Here is a 15735-nt window from a genome sequence, read left to right as displayed (position 1 = left end):
TGGGTCTTCTAAGAAAAATGAATCTGGTGTGACCCTTACTGGGTATGCCATTGTTACTGCCGACATGGTTTTGGAGGCTGCTAAACTGCCATCCAATATGTCTGCACAGGCCGCTGAGCTCATTGCTTTGACTGGGGCCTGCAAATTGTTTGTAAACAAATCCGTCACTATCTGGACTGATAGTCAGTATGCTTTTGCTACAGTACACGTGTTTGCTCAGCAGTGGAGCAACCGTGGCATGATAACTTCTGCAGGGAAGCCCGTCGTCCATTCCACATTACTGACTCAATTTTTGGACGCTGTCCAGCTACCTTTAAAGGTAGCGGTTTGCAAGTGTGCTGCTCACACTGCGTGCTCTGATCCTGTTTCTCTCGGTAATGCTTTTGCTGACAAATCCGCGAAGGCCGCTGCGAAGGCCTGCTCCGTGTCCTCTCGTCTCTCACAGCTCATGATTCGATGTCACACATCTCCCCTGATGTGTTGCTTGACATGCAGTCTCAGAGCCCCTCCCAGGAACGGCTCTCTTGGGGTAACGGGGTGCAACTAAAAACACTGTTGGTCATTTTGTGTGACCTTTGGGCAAACCTGTCTTGCCTCGTAACTTGTTCAAATGGGCTGCTATTTCGAGTCATGGGGTCACCCATGTCTCGACGGGGGGTATGGTGAAACAAGTTGAAGCTATTTATACAACGTACGGCTTTGCAGCTTTTTCAAAACAATTTTGCAGAGCGTGTTTGATCTGTGCTAAACATAACCCACAAGGCAATTTAAGACCTCAGAGTGGGAAATTCCCAACTCCATTGTATCCATTTCAGACAATACATATGGATTATATCCAATTACATAAATGTGAAGGGAAAGAATATTGTTTGGTCATAATAGACGCATTTTCTAAATGGGTAGAAACATTTCCTACCAAACATGCTGATGCACTCACGGTGGCAAAAGCCTTATGCAAAGACATCATTCCAAGATACAGTATTCCAGAAAAATTTACAGCGACAATGGTCCACATTTTGTAAATCAGATCACATTGGGAGAATGTTCCACATAAATCTAAAGAAGCATTGTTCCTATCGTCCATAATCAGTTGTTGAGAGATCTAACGCGACTATAAAAAACGAATTAAGGAAGAAACGAAACGACCATGGACTCAGTGCTTAGACCTGGTCAAAATGTACATAAATATTACAAGTACAACAGGGCTAACTCCCTATGAAACTATGTTTGGAAGGCCTTACAGGCTTCCTCAGTTCAAGACCACATGGGAGATCCCCGAGGAAGCCACGTTAGCTGATTACATGAGAAAAATGTTAGAACGTCAAAAGAATCTAACCAATAACACTGATGGTGAACCCATTTCTCCGCAGGAAGACCCCAAAGTGGTACCGGGAGACTGGGTTTTGATCAAGAGTATCAAGAGGAAGAATTGGCATTCACCCAAGTGGGAAGGTCCTTTTTTGGTACTACTCACGACACCTAATGCTTTGAAAATAGCCGAACGCAACACGTGGATTCATTTATCTCATTGTAAAAAGGTGATCTCTGCAGACCCAACCTAAAGTACGGAAGGTGAGCAAAGTCTGGTAATAGTGCCTGATCCTGGTGCCAAGATCCAGGGTTGACACGAAAGCTAGCAGAAGCCAATTTCCAAGACACCAACCCGAAGCTCAGGGTGTTGACTCTGAGGAGATCCAAAAAACATGAGCATTAGAGAGTCATTTGGTGTGTGCTTTAATCAGGCTGTGGCCTGCGCTAAGTCTGCCATGTGTTTTTGGTTGCTTTTGCTGGTTTGTGTTACCATTGTGTTTTTCTCGGGGGTTATTTTATTTGGAGGGATAGAGTACCATGAGCCTCGAACATTCTTTTCTCAGGCAGCTACCAACGCTAATTCTAATTGATATGGCTCATGGGGGAAAAATTGCTAGACATAAGCGCGACACTAAATCCCCTTTTGATCAGGTTGTTTGTATTCCAGGAACCGTCTGCGTTCCAACTTGCGTACCATGGCTTTTGTCTTGGACTTACAATAAGTCATTAATGTTTACTGTGGCTCCTAATACATCTTCTTCTATTATTTTACCTATGAAGAGTTTGAAAGGTTTCGAAATGGTCACCCCGCTCTCTGGTTCCAGTGAAGAGGCTGTGTTCTTTGCTAAACGAGTGACTTTGAAAAATCAGGGCAAAAGCCTCCTTTTGTCTCTTACACTCGCTGATGGTCAAATTCTTCCTCCAAATGCCACCTTGTTTAACGCTTCTTGTTGGGGTTTTCAACTGTGGGCTTGGTCCTCTGGAATCGATCCTCGCTTTCCTATTGCTATTTGTCTTAATAGAACAATGTCGGTCGCAGACCGTCCCGTTACAAATAAATACACCCTGTCAGCAGGAGCAAAAATCACAAGTACGCTCCTCACTGATGTAGATAGCTATTTTGTGGCCTCCACAGGGATAAGCGGTCATACTAACAACTGGCTTCTTATGGCTGAGCAGGCCGCAAAGATGGCTGGCGCCAGTTGCGTTGCATGCATGGGTCCAAGACCTCTTTTGAAAATCATACCTGCGAATATAGGTCCTAAGTGTGCTGTTATTTTAATGTTAAGCCTGTCCATTTCACCCGCTCATGATTGTTTTAAATGGGATAAGGTTTACCCTGTTGCCGCTATGACAAAATATAAACCCCTTTTTTCGTCCGATGTAGCTAAGGGTAATTTTACATGTCTTAGATTACCTGGTACCGGTGAGAAGCTCGGCGCCCTGCCTCCTCTATGGTGTGGGTCCGTGACCATTGTCACTGCCCCTTTTTTGCCCATTGCTCGTAGTGATGTTTGGTTTTGGTGTAATAGTAAAAAACTTTGATAGGTTGCCTTTCGACAGCTCCGGAATTTGCGCTTTGGTAACCCTATTGCTACCTGTTCATTTGATACCGATGTCCTCTTATGATCTGACATCTTTTGCTAAGTCCGTGGTTCCCGTATTCTGGCCGAGAACGAAACGAAACGCCGAATGGCGGGGCGCGGCTAATCCAATTTACATTGACGCCATTGGTGTTCCTAGAGGAGTACCGGATGAGTATAAGCTGGTGAATCAGATAGCAGCTGGTTTTGAATCCGCCCTGTGTTGGTGGTGTACTATTAACAAAAATGTTGACGGGATTAACTACGTCCATTACAACGTGCAGAGGCTTGGAAACTGGTCCGGGGCGGGTTTCAAGGCGGTCCACTCCCAACTGGCCGCTACTTCCCTCATGGCTTTCCAGAATCGAATGGCCCTTGACATGCTACTCTCAAAAGAGGGCGGTGTCTGCGCCATGTTCGGTGAGCAATGTTGCACGTTTATTCCGAATAATACTGCAGCCGGCGGAAGCCTGTCCCAGACCCTTGAGGGCCTGCGGACCTTGAACGGGAAGATGAAGGAGCACAGTGGGGTGAACACAGAGGTTTGGACCGACTGGCTGAACGTGTTCGGAAAGTACCGCACCCTGGTTTCCTCTGCCCTGGTCTCCATAGCCGTTTTCTCTGCCATTTTGATTTTGTGTGGATGTTGTTGCATCCCTTGTCTCCGATCCCTAATTAACAGACTAATTACAACTGCTATCTCTCCACCAGCTGAGACTTTCCCGTTGCTCCAAAGGGATGACCTTTCGATCGACGCGGGTTCCTTCTCTAGTGACGACCCGGTCGGCGACTCTATTGTGGTAAACCTGTCCGGTTTGTTTCTTGACCCTAGCTTTGCCGATTATGGCTCAGTTTCCTCCTGAGTGTAAGTTAGTTCTTGCGAAATGTGATCCCTTGGCTGAAAATCTTTTTTGAAGTGGCCATATGGGTGATGGGTTGTTCTCCGGGAACTTATGATAAAACAGGGGGGAATTGTTAGATAAATTGTATATATATGTTATCATGCGTTCCCTAATGAGTACTTATTAATAAAGTTATTGCGCAGAATGCTTGCTGTTTCTTCTTGCAGACATCACCTAGTCCACAACAAGTGAAACGATGCTGGCTGGAGCTTCCTGACCTTCTACACATCTGGGAATCCAAGAAAGTTGTTGATGTCTGCACATGTCATTTTGTCTATGCACTCTTTTCACATGACTACTTTGTTTCCCATAACATTTTATCCTTGCGACTTCTAGTTTCACATAGAATCTCGTTTCTTCACTCTTGAGACTAGCCCACGCTTTCCCCCCCACCTATCAGGGGCTAGTCTCACATTGTAGGTAGGGCATTTCCTTAATAAAAAGAGAGGAGTGTAAACAAGACCTTTAGTGTATTTTGGATTGCTGTAAGTCTGGATGCACTCCTCGCGAGAAAAGATCAACATTCTGTCTCACTGGTTTTGTCTGCTGATCCTTTTGCTGAATCTGAACCTAACAACTCCCCAGGCCAAAGCGAACCCTTCACGAAGAAGAAAAATAAAAATAGCGGTAGCACGAAGAAGAAAAATAAAAAATAGCGGTAAGAAAGAAAAGAGAAGAAAATAAGAGAAGAGATAACAGAAAATGGAGAAACTGTTAGAAAGGTTCCTATGTTGATGTTAAAATGTTGGACAGTTAGGTCACCGCGCCTTAAGTCTCACGTGAATTACCTCAGCTTATCGCGATTGTTGGAGCTTGTGCGCAGCAGTAAATTAAAAGTTGCTGGTATTGATTGTGTTGCTGTGATCGTGTGCATGTTTGACACAAAGTGAGTACCGTAATTTTCGGACTAACAGTCGCTCCGACATATAGGTCGCATTAGCCATAAAATGCCCAATAACGTGAAAAAAAAACCATATTAAGTCGCTCCGGAGTATAAGTCGCATTTTGGGGGGTAAATTTATTTGACAAAATCCAACACCAAGACCAGACATGAACGAGCAACAACAGGCTAAACGATAGGTATGCTAACGTGACAAACACAAACGAAGAGCTGAGAACGGGCCTGACGTAACATTCAGAGTTATTCAAAAAAACTATTACATAAATAACACGTTAATAAAACCATCCGTGACACTCAAATTCATTAAATCCATCGATCGTCCTTTGTCAACAATGCGTGCGCGCCGCTGACGGCGCTTGCACTTCAAAATATTCCACAGGCCCATATAACGATATATAAATTAGATATCAAATAACTATTATATAAGCAATAATGTTATCAAACCATCTGTGTCACTCCAAATCATTAAATCTATCGATCGTCCTTTGTCAAAAATGAGTGCACGGGGCTGACGGCTTGCACTTCAAAATATTCCACAGGCCCATATAACGATATATAAATTAGATATCAAATAACTATTATATAAGCAATAGTATTATCAAACGATTTGTGCACTCTAAATCATTAAATCCATCGATCAAATTCCTCGTCCTTTATGTCAACAACGCCGCGCGTGAGCAGCTGACGTCAGCCTCGTCGTTATTCCACAGATCTACTATATACTATATTGTAGCATTAATAAAGTTCAAGGAAAGACGTGGGTTTGGTAAACGGCTCTTTATTTAACAAAACAAACTTCCAGGCGTGTGGCGGCGTGGACTTCCAGCCGCGGAAGTGGAAGAGAGCTCCATAGAATAGGACCGGGCATGCGTAAAAGTCATGACCGAGGCCTATCCACCGTCCCCGGACAGCCACCCGGCCGAGCGCCGGCCCCAGACTTCCATCCACGGAGGTGAACGAGAGCTCCATAGAACAGGACCGGGCGTATGTAAAAGCCATAATAGTTTTTCAAACCTGCTGTGTCACTCCAAATCCTTAAATCCTTCAAACTCTTCATCCTCCGTGTCACTTAGAAACAAAGCCGCTAATGATGCCAGTAGTACGTGGGGCCCTTCGTCATCTTCGCCATCCCGTGATCAATCTTTGTCCTTTTTATAAACAACCGCCGCGCACGCCGCGCCGCTGACGTCACTTGAAATTCAAATTACAGTAATCCCTTGCTACATCGCGGTTTCACTTTTTTTTTGGGGGGGGGAAACTTTGGAAAAAAAAAAAACACATATAAGTCGCTCCTTATAAGTCGCCCCGCCACCCAAACTATGAAAAAAACCAAGACTTATAGTCTGAAAATTACGGTATATACATTTCATTGTCACTACTGTCTACTGTTGTGCCGTGTTTCTGAACGCGGCTTGTTTCGTGTGTGCACTGTTTGATTTGTAGCTTCGGAGTGCTCCTTTAAATTTTCCTTGCATCGTACGAGTAGCCGTTACGCAGCGCCACGGCGACGAACATATATATGATGATAGATGGCGTCAGGCATTAATTTAATAACTTAATTTACAATTTAATTTAATTTAATAACTGGCATCTTCATTAAATAGTACCCGCAAAACACCAGTGTCAACATCTACAGTGAAGAGGCGGCTGCAGGATTCTGGGCTTCAGGGCAGAGTGGCAAAGAAAAAGCCATATCTGAGACTGGCCAACAAAAGAAAAATATTAAGATGGGCAAAAGAACACAGACATTGGACAGAGGAAGACTGGAAAAAAGTGTTGTGGGCGGATGAATCCAAGTTTGAGGTGTTTGGATCACAAAGAAGAACGTTTGTGAGACCCAGAACAAACGAAAAGATGCTGGAAGAATGCCTGACGCCATCTGTTAAGCATGGAGGAGGTAATGTGATGGTCTGGGGTTGCTTTGGTGCTGGTAAGGTGGGAGATTTGTACAGGGTAAAAGGGATTCTGAATAAGGAAGGCTATCACTCCATTTTGCAACGCCATGCCATACCCAGTGGACAGCGCTTGATTGGAGCCAATTTCATCCTACAACAGGACAATGACCCCAAACAGACCAAATGATTCCCGAGCGCGGCACCGCTGCTGCTCACTGCTCCCCTCTCCCCCAGGGGATGGATCAAAATCACATGGGGATGGGTTAAATGCAGAGGACAAATTTCACAACACCCAGATGTGTGTGTGACGATGATCATTGGGACTTTGGGACTTTAACTTTAAATTGTGCGAGAACTATTTAGAGCAGAAGCAGGCAGCTGGTATTCTATCGGTAATGGAGTGGCCAGCGCAGTCACCAGATTTGAACCCCATTGAGCTGTTGTGGGAGCAGCCTGACCGTATGGTACGCAAGAAGTACCCATCCAACCAATCCAACTTGTGGGAGCTGCTTCTGGAAGCGTGGGGTGCAATTTCTCCAGATTACCTCAACAAATTAACAGCTAGAATTTGAATCTAGAATCAGAATCAGCTAGAATCTGCAATGCCGTAATTGCTGCAAATGGAGGATTCTTTGACGAAAGCAAAGTTTGATGTAAAAAAAAAAAAATTATTTCAAATACAAATCATTATTTCTAACCTTGTCAATGTCTTGACTCTATTTTCTATTCATTTCACAACGTTTGGTGGTGAATAAGTGTGACTTTTCATGGAAAACACAAAATTGTTTGGGTGACCCCAAACTTTTGAACGGTAGTGTATATGTACGTGTATATATGTATGTATGTATGTATGTATGTATGTATGTATGTATGTATGTATGTATGTATGTGTGTATATATATATATATATATATATAAAAAATATGTATATATGTATGTATGTATGTATATGTATATGTGTGTGTATATATATATATATATATACACGTCATAGGAGACGCTCTGTCCCCAATGCTGTTCTGTATAGGACTGAACCCCCTCAGCCAAATCAACAAGACGGGCTATGGATACCAACTCAGGAATGGGGCCACCATCAGCCACCTCCTCTACATGGATGACATAAAGCTGTACGCTAAGAACGAGCGGGACATTGACTCCCTGATCCACACTACCAGGGTCTACAGCTCTGACATCAGAATGTCATTCGGACTTGAGAAATGTGGCCGCATGGTGACTAAAAGAGGAAAGGTAATCCACACAGAGGGGGTCTCACTCCCAGAAGGAACAATAGCAGACACTGAGGACAGCTACAAATACCATGGAATTCCACAGGCAAATGGCAACCTTGACGAGGAAACAAGGAAAGCAGCCACAGCCAAATACCTCCATCGAGTAAGGCAAGTCCTAAGAAGTCAGCTCAACGGCAAGAACAAGTCCCTAGCCATTAACAGCTACGCCCTACCAGTAATCAGATACCCTGCAGGAATCATACGGTGGCCAAAGGAAGATATACAGACCATAGATAAAGACACGGAAGCTCCTAACCATGCATGGAGGGTTCCATCCCAAGTCCAGCACCCTGAGACTGTACACTAGCCGTAAAGAAGGAGGCCGAGGACTAGCGAGCGTGAGAGCCACTATCCAAGATGAAACATCCAAGATCCATAAGTACATCAGGGATAAGGCCCCAACGGATCACGTGCTCAGTGAATGTCTCAGACAATGGGCATCAAAGGAAGATGAGGTGCTGGAGGGACCATCATGGGAGGACAAGCCCCTACATGGGATGTACCACCGAAACATAGCTGAAGTGGCTGATATCCAGAAATCCTACCAATGGCTAGAAAGAGCTGGTCTGAAGGACAGCACAGAGGCACTGATCCTGGCTGCACAAGAACAGGCCTTGAGCACCAGAGCAATAGAGGCCCAAATCTACCACACCAGACAAGACCCCAGGTGTAGATTGTGCAAAGAAGGTCCTGAGACAATCCAGCACATAACTGCAGGGTGTAAGATGCTGGCAGGTAAAGCATACATGGAGCGCCATAACCAAGTAGCTGGAATAGTGTACAGGAACATCTGTGCAGAGTATGGACTGGAAGTCCCAAGATCCAAGTGGGAAACACCTCCAAAGGTGGTAGAGAATGACCAAGCCAAGATCCTCTGGGACTATATATATATACATGCAAGTGGCACACTTGCCATTCCCCCCAAAAATCTTAAATCTAAAATTTATCCTGTCTCTGGATTAATTTCTGTGACGTCTGTGCCTCCCCAGTCATGAAGCTCACCGCACGTCACTGTTATTTAGTATAGCGGAACCGTTGCAGTTAGTTATGTAATGTGTGCTGTCTACTAGTGTTGTGTGACGTCAGAAGTTGAGCGTTGACTTACATGCTGTATTTCTTTCTGTTGCAGAACCACACACACACACACACACACACACACACACCCCACAAACCACACACACCCTTCACACAAGAATCACACGGGTTCAAAGTGAGCTGGGCGGCGGCCAAAGGCGGGGACCTTGGCGGTCCGATCCCCAGCTGCAGAGGCTGGCTCTTGGGACATGGAATGTCACCTCTCTGGCTGGAAAGGAGCCCGAGCTGGTGTGTGAGGCAGAAAAGCTCCGACTAGACATAGTCGGACTTGCCTCCACACATAGTTTGGGCTTTGGTACAAGCCCTCTTGAGAGGGGATGGACTCCCTTCCACTCTGGAGTTGCCCACAGTGAGAGGCGTTGAGCAGGTGTGGGCATACTTATTGCCCCCCGGCTGGGCGCCTGCACATTGGAGTTCACCCCGGTGAACGAGAGGGTAGCCTCCCTCCGCCTTCGGTTGGGGGGACGGGTCCTGACTGTTGTGTCTATGCACCAAACGGCAGCTCAGAGTACCCACCCTTCTTGGAGTCCCTGGAGGAAGTGCTGGAGAGAGCTCCTTCTGGGGACTCCATCGTTCTACTGGGTGACTTCAATGCTCACATGGGCAATGACAATGAGACCTGGAAGGGCGTGATTGGGAGGAACGCCCCCCCCCGATCTGAACCCGAGCGGTGTTCTATTGTTGGACTTCTGTGCTCGACACGGATTTTCTATAATGAACACCATGTTCAAACATAAGGGTGTCCATGTGTGCACTTGGCACCAGGACAACCTAAGCCACAGTTCGATGATCGACTTTGTAATCGTGTCATCGGATTTGCGGCCGCATGTTTTGGACACTCGGGTGAAGAGAGGGGCGGAGCTGTCAACTGATCACCACCTGGTGGTGGGTTGGCTCCGATGGTGGGGGAAGATGCCGGCCCGACCTAGCAGTTCCAAACGCTCTGTGAAGGTCTGCTGGGAACGTCTGGCAGAATCCCCTGTCAGGAAGAGCTTCAACTCCCACCTCCGGCAGAGCTTTTCCCACACCCCGGGGGAGGCGGGGGACATTGAGTCCGAGTGGACCATGTTCCGCATTGTTGAGGCAGCCGACCGGAGCTGTGGCCGTAAGGTCGTTGGTGCCAAGCGGATGGCCAAGCGGAACGCGGCTTCGGCCGTTGCTGAGGCAAAAACCCGGGCGTGGGAGGAGTTTGACGAGGCCATGGAGAATGACTTCTGGACGGCTTCGAGGAAATTCTGGTCCACCATCCGGCGTCTCAGGAGGGGGAAGCAGTGCATCGTCAACACTGTTTACAGTGGGGATGGCGTGCTGCTGATCTCGACTCGGGATGTTGTGAGTCGGTGGGGAGAATACTTCGAAGACCTCCTCAATTCCACCTACACGCCTTCCAGTGTGGAAGCAGGGCCTGGAGACTCTGAGGCGGACTCTCCAATCTCTGGGGTCGAAGTCACTGAGGTAGTTAAAAAAACTCCTCCGTGGCAAGGCCCCAGGGGTGGATGAGATCCGCCCGGAGTTCTTGAAGGCTCTGGATGTTGTGGGGCTGTCATGGCTGACACATCTCTACAACATTGTGTGGACATCGGGGACGGTGCCTCTGGATTGGCAGACTGGGGTGGTGGTTACCCTCTTTAAGAAGGGGGACCAGAGGGTGTGTTCCAATTACAGGGGAATCACACTCCTCAGCCTCCCTGGTAAGGTCTATTCAGGGGTGTGGAGAGGAGTGTCCGTCGGAAGGTCGAACCTCGGATTCAGGAGGAGCAGTGTGGCTTTCGTCCTGGCCGTGGAACAGTGGACCAGCTCTACACCCTCGGCAGGATCCTCGAGGGTGCATGGGAGTTCGCCCAGCCTGCCCACATGTGTTTTGTGGACTTGGAGAAGGCGTTCGACCGTGTCCTTCGGGAAGTTCTGTGGAGGGTGCTTCGGGAGTACGGGGATGCTGAGCCAACTGATAAGGGCGGTTCGGTCCCTGTATCACCGATGCCAGAGTTTGGTCCGCATTTCCGGCAGTAGGTCGAATTCGTTCCCAGTGAGGGTTGGATTCCGCCAAGACTGCCCTTTGTCACCGATTCTGTGCATAATTTTTATGGACAGAATTTCTTGGCGCAGCCGTGGCGTTGAGGGTCCGGTTTGGGGACCTCAGCATCGCGTATCTGCTTTTTGCAGACGACGTGGTGGTGTTGGCTTCTTCAGGCCATGATCTCCAGCTCTCACTGGAGCGGTTCGCAGCCGAGTGTGAAGCGTTCGGGATGAGGGTCAGCACCTCCAAATCCGAGTCTATGGTCCTCGGTCGGAAAAGGGTGGAATGCCCTCTCTGGATCGGGGATGAGATCCTGCCCCAAGTGGAGGAGTTCAAGTATCTTGGGGTCTTGTTCACGAGTGAGGGCAGGATGGAGCGCGAGATCGACAGGCGGATCGGTGCAGCGTCGTCAGTAATGCGGACTCTGTATTGGTCCGTCGTGGTAAAGCGAGAGCTGAGCCAAAAGGCAAAGCTCTCGATTTACCGGTTGATCTATGCTCCTACCCTCACTTATGGTCACGAGCTATGGGTCGTGACCGAAAGAACGAGATCCAGGATACAAGCGGCCAAAATGAGTTTCCTCCGCAGGGTGTCCGGGCTCTCCCTTAGCGATAAGATGAGAAGCTCGGTCATCCGGGAGAGGCTCGGAGTAGAGCCGCTGCTCCTCCACGTTGAGAGAAGCCAGATGAGGTGGCTCGGGCAACTCATCAGGATGCATCCTGGACACCTCCCTGGGGAGGTGTTACGGGCATGTCCCACCGGTAGGAGACGCTGGGGACGACCCAGGACGCGCTGGAGAGACTATGTTTCTCAGCTGGCCTGGGAACACCTTGGGATCCCCCAGGATGAGCTGGATGAAGTGGCTGGGGAGAGGGAAGTCTGGGAGTCCCTCCTAAAGCTGCTGCCCCCGCGACCTGACCCCAGATAAGCAGAAGAAGATGGATGGATTTCTGTCTGTTGCAGAACCACACACACACACCCCACAAACCACACACACCATTCACACACTTCACACAAGAATCACACACACAAGAATCACATTCACACACCCAAACACTGACCCATGTAAACTACACACACCTGCTCTCACATCCTTACGACTAAATGTGTGCCTATACCCTTTTGCCAGTTTGCCTGTATGCCCCTATGAGCGATAGTGCCTGTTAACTTTTTTGCCAATAATTCAGTAAAGCAATCAAAACTGAACCACGTCTTCCCTCCTGTGTTCTGACCGACACCCGAGGGCGAAAAGAGCATAACCATCCGAGCCAACCCCCTATACAGTCCTCAGGCTCCCCAACAGAAACAGTAGGTTTATTTACATTTTCAAAAACCAGAAGCCATTCATTTACTAATGTGATTGCACTTTAGTTTACATATTTAGATGTTGCGATATTAAGATGTGATAGACAGTTTTTGCATGATATGAATGAGGCAAAATAATAACCATAATCATTTGTTTCAGATGTACTGTAATTATTTTCTGTATAAAAATTAAATTTGGTGTTCAAAAAGTCTTTTTTCAAACTTGAGTCTTGAAAAAGATGGGTCGTCTTATAATCAATCAGGGTCGTCTTATATTTGGGCCAATATTCGGTATTACGGTTTTGACTGGGATGTCAACCATGTTGCATCAACTTGGCATTGCTGTGTTCAAAATAAATTGATATCAATTGTTATGGTACTATTATAGGTAGGACTGTCGTAGATTGTGTGTCTGGCAGTCAAATCCTTGGTTGTAATCGGGACGGGACGAGATAAGCAGAATACCATCAACCCGCTTCCCTTTTCGACAAGTCATGTAAAAAAAATGAGAAATTAAGTTGTAATAAGTGTGTTGTACTTGCTGAAATAAATAAAAAATAAATATTATTTGACAATCATTATTTTCATGAGAATAGCAAGCGTTATTTAGATCCGTTTCAGAATCTATTACGTACTCCTGTCAAATAAGCGCCATTCGGAGGCAAAATACCTATTGCTGAAATGGGTATATTTGACGAAAACGGGGTTGAATACAAAACGAACCACAGTCCATTAATTCACCTAAAAATAGTCTGACCTCTGGAATTTACATTCTAACACACTTTCAAATATACAGTCGGGGAGACAGCAAAATTAGCCATTAGAGGCTCGTGTTGATTGTTATCAGCTGACATGCTAACGGAGAGCTAACATCGCTAGCTTGTCAAACAGACACCTGAATATGTTTTGGGGGCAACGCTACGACTTCATGACGACATCAGTCACATGTCAAACTGAGTAAAAATGAAATCAAAGTGGTACAATCTACGGTAGCTCTTGAATAAAAGTTTGTTTTGCTAACCCGAAATGCAATCGTGTGGTCGGGATGCTTTTCTCACTCTAGTAAATACAGCAACGATTATTTATTGCATGTTTGAGGTATTTTCGCGTCCATCTTCTCACGCAGAACGTACCTGTTTTTGTATGCAACTGACATATCTGGGCAAGCGTCGATCTTTTCATGCAGCTATTTCCAAAAATGTGTTTGCCTGAGGGAAGTCGTCCTGTCACTTCCGTCTTCACAACACCAGTGCACTGTCCACGTACCGTGGTGTTCGTGTTCGCGCGTGACTATGCAGAGGAGATGTGCGGTACCGTGACTTACGAGTTTAAGTCATTCCGTGATGAAGCTTGCCACTCAATTGTTCTCGTATATCATTCCCATTGAAATCTCTTCTTCCATTCCTACTGGACAGTTGAGTTACATACAGTGGCGGTTTTTAGTGGTTCTTGGTGTGATGAGATGATATATTTGCTTATAACATAATAAGGACCACACGTTTATCTCCACTCCTTTGCATTTCAAACTTTTAAAACAGACCAAAGTATTAAAGTCTCCATTTTGTCCCTCATGTTGTATGTATGTCTTTTAATGATGTTGTATGAATCAGAAAATATTAAAAAAGTTATTTTACTGGCACATTTATGAATACTGTATTATCATCATCATGCACTACGTCACAAACTCAATAAAACAAAACCAATGACACTTTTTAAATAGTGATCTCCTGTGTTGCGCTCATCTGGGCATATCAGCACATGAAGCAGCCTCAACCTTGACGAACGTGATGATTTGGTGACAAAAATTTCTGAATGGATGTGAGTGTGAGGGGTGGACATCATTTACGTATTTCATTCATAGCACAGGACAATTCCTCTGAATCATTATTTGAACATATCATTTTCTTAAAATAAATAAATAAATAAATATGTATGTATGTATGTATGTATGTATGTCAAAGTCAAAGTCAAAGTCTCCTTTATTGTCAATAGCTCCGCATGTCAAGACACACAAAGCGATCGAAATTACGTTTCTCACTATCCCAGGGTAACAAGACAGAGTTCACAACGCACATACAAGTAAACAACACAGGAAAAATAAAACAAGAAGATGAACAATAAGAGTGATAGCACGCTAGCCGCTCCCGATCCACAGCAGAGTCCGGAAAGATGACAGTCAACCAGGCCACTGTGAACACGAGCACACAGCAGGCACGCACTGTCCGGTTCGTGGATCTTATCAGGCGAACGCAACCCATCTTGTCGTCCCGCGAACGAACGTACGCCAGTAGAATGGAAGGCACGGCTGGGCGAGGTGGGGTGGCCGCAAGCCTGGCCCGATGTCTCCGCGCTGGCCCCTCTCCCGCTGCCTCGCAGACCCGCTGCCGACGCATCCCAACAATGCTCCAGGACGGAGCAGTCCGAGCTCACGACGCAGTCCAACCGGGGGAGGAAGAGCAGGCCAGTCCGGCGTCGCTCCATGACGAAGCAGTCCGAGCGCCCTTAATCTCTCCGCACCAAAGTCCAGAACGCCATAAAACCCACTTCCGCCGATGTTGAGCAGAACATGCCCGCCGCACTAGTAGCACGACGTATCACACGAGACGAACATACACAAAACTGCCGGACAAACACTCAGTAAACACTCACAAAACACCGAACGGGACAGAGAGTGGCCGCTGCGTATGTATGTATGTATGTATGTATGTATGTATGTATGTGTATGTATGTATGTGTATGTATGTATGTATGTGTATGTATATATATATATATATATATATATATATATATATATATATATATATATATATATATATATATATATATATATATATATTCATTTATTTTTATTTTTTTTTTAAAGAACCCATGTCACTATTAGTGTGTGGAGTTTGTTCTCCCCGTGTCTGCGTGGGGTTTCTCCGAGTTCTCCGGTCTCCTCCCACATCCTAAAAACGTGTTTAGTAGACCAATTGAGCACTCCAAATTGCCCATATGTGTGAGTGCGTGTGTGGATGGTTGTTCGACTCTGTTGCAACCAGTTCAGTGTACCCCGCCTACTGCCCGTGACGGCTGGGAAAGGCTCCAGCACGCTTGCGCCTCCTCGTGGGAGAAGTGGTACATATAGTAGATGTACGAAAGGACATAAAAATAGTTCAACTATCACCCCCAGTTCATTTTATTGATGGTTCATGTGAAGAACAATATAGCAACACAGTAATCCCTCATTTATCACGGCTTCGGTACATCACGGACTCCCCCCCCCCAAAGAAAATCACAAAATCAAAATTCTAAATTGAGGAATTATGGCACGAAAGCAAGGCAAAAAGCAGAAGGCAAGGAGTTCCCACACAATTGTAGTACGCACACTTGTACCTTGTTGTAAAAAAGTTGTTCTAAAAACATATTTACAGTATTGTACCTTTTATAACAATCGT

At 46.1% G+C, this 15735-nt stretch overlaps 1 protein-coding gene across 2 annotated transcripts in view; it reads right to left on the bottom strand.

Moving 5' to 3' along the window:
• Nucleotides 1-15735, bottom strand: part of tbc1d13 (TBC1 domain family, member 13) — a 72812-nt gene that overhangs the window by 19233 nt on the left and 37844 nt on the right. Inside the window, exon 1 of one of the 2 annotated variants that reach the window (XM_049738535.1) lies at nt 13432-13596. The exons of the other annotated variant lie outside the window; for it this stretch is intronic. Within the exon in view, the coding sequence (XP_049594492.1) occupies nt 13432-13454 (23 nt within the window). The 5' untranslated portion in view covers nt 13455-13596. Of the gene's footprint in view, nt 1-13431; nt 13597-15735 lie in introns of those variants that run through there. 2 annotated transcript variants of the gene reach the window in all.

Source organism: Syngnathus scovelli, chromosome 13 (genome assembly GCF_024217435.2).
Source record: "Syngnathus scovelli strain Florida chromosome 13, RoL_Ssco_1.2, whole genome shotgun sequence".
NCBI lineage: Eukaryota > Metazoa > Chordata > Actinopteri > Syngnathiformes > Syngnathidae > Syngnathus > Syngnathus scovelli.
Note: the sequence above shows the minus strand (reverse complement) of the source record. Positions and strands in the feature narration are given on the sequence as shown.